This window comes from Saprolegnia diclina (genome assembly GCF_000281045.1).
Source record: "Saprolegnia diclina VS20 unplaced genomic scaffold supercont1.95, whole genome shotgun sequence".
Taxonomy (NCBI): domain Eukaryota; phylum Oomycota; class Saprolegniomycetes; order Saprolegniales; family Saprolegniaceae; genus Saprolegnia; species Saprolegnia diclina.
In genome coordinates this window covers 187590-188560 of record NW_008246162.1, presented here as the reverse complement: position 1 = coordinate 188560, position 971 = coordinate 187590, and the positions used below count along the sequence as shown (strand labels likewise).

Genomic DNA, 971 nt, shown 5'->3' with positions numbered 1-971 from the left:
CGACGGTCGACCAGTTCAACATCCCGAGCTGGCCGGTAGCCTTGCTGCTTGGCGCGGATTGGCTCATGGACATGGCCCGCACGTTCACCAACGTCCTTGGCAACTGCCTCGCGTCCGTCGTCATGGCCAAGCTCGAAGGCGAGTTCCGCAAGGACGGCTGGGAGAAGAACTTGGCGTCCGAGGGCGACGACGAGAGTGAGGCGAGCGCCGCCAAGGACCACGTCAAGGTGCTCGAAGACGGGCTGCACTAAGCCATTTTGGACCATGTATGTCAAAGCTATATAACGTGATGAATGATGCCTTTGCTTTACCTTTTCGCTTCCCAAGGTAAGTATTTGACGGCATGTAATGGGTACAAGGTCGTCTCTTTGCACAACATTTGCGGCAAAAACTGAACCACGGTTGAGCCCTCATGGCTTCATATCCTTATCGAAATTCATGATCGAAATTAGCCAAACCCTGCTCTACGAGGACCGGGTGTAGCACGAGAAACATATTTTCAAGTGTCAAGTCGCCCCGCGGAAGCAGCCAGCCGCCAAACCAAAAGAAGATTGCAAAACAGAACATGGTTGCTCGTTAAGTGTAGTCCATTTAAAGGCTTGTGAGCGCTTGCATTATTCATTCGACGACTTGCGATTGGCAGTAACTGCAATCAGCTGCGCCATGGTGTCCGTCTGGCTTTTGAGAGCCGACACGATGGCTTCCATTTGCGCGGCCAACTTTGACGTCTCTTGGGCCTTGATAGCCTCCAGTACGTCGTCAAAATGGCCTTCTTGCCGTGGGCAAGGGCCTCGTGTCGCTCGGGGAGTCCATTGCAGCAAGCCGTGGGTCGTTTGCGCAAAGCAATGCTGCACTTGACGACGTACTGGAGGCTATCAAGGCCCAAGAGACGTCAAAGTTGGCCGCGCAAATGGAAGCCATCGTGTCGGCTCTCAAAAGCCAGACGGACACCATGGCGCAGCTGATTGCAG

The 971-nt window shown here is 54.2% G+C and overlaps 1 protein-coding gene across 1 annotated transcript in view; it reads left to right on the top strand.

The window, feature by feature from the left end:
• SDRG_15588 (TKL protein kinase) overlaps positions 1-311 on the top strand; it is a gene marked incomplete at its 5' end in the record, with an annotated part of 1974 nt that extends 1663 nt beyond the window's left edge. The window contains one exon of the mRNA XM_008621766.1: positions 15-311. Within this exon, the coding sequence (XP_008619988.1) occupies positions 15-251 (237 nt within the window). The 3' untranslated portion in view covers positions 252-311. The remainder of the gene's footprint in view (positions 1-14) is intronic.
• Positions 312-971: the final 660 nt, after the last annotated feature.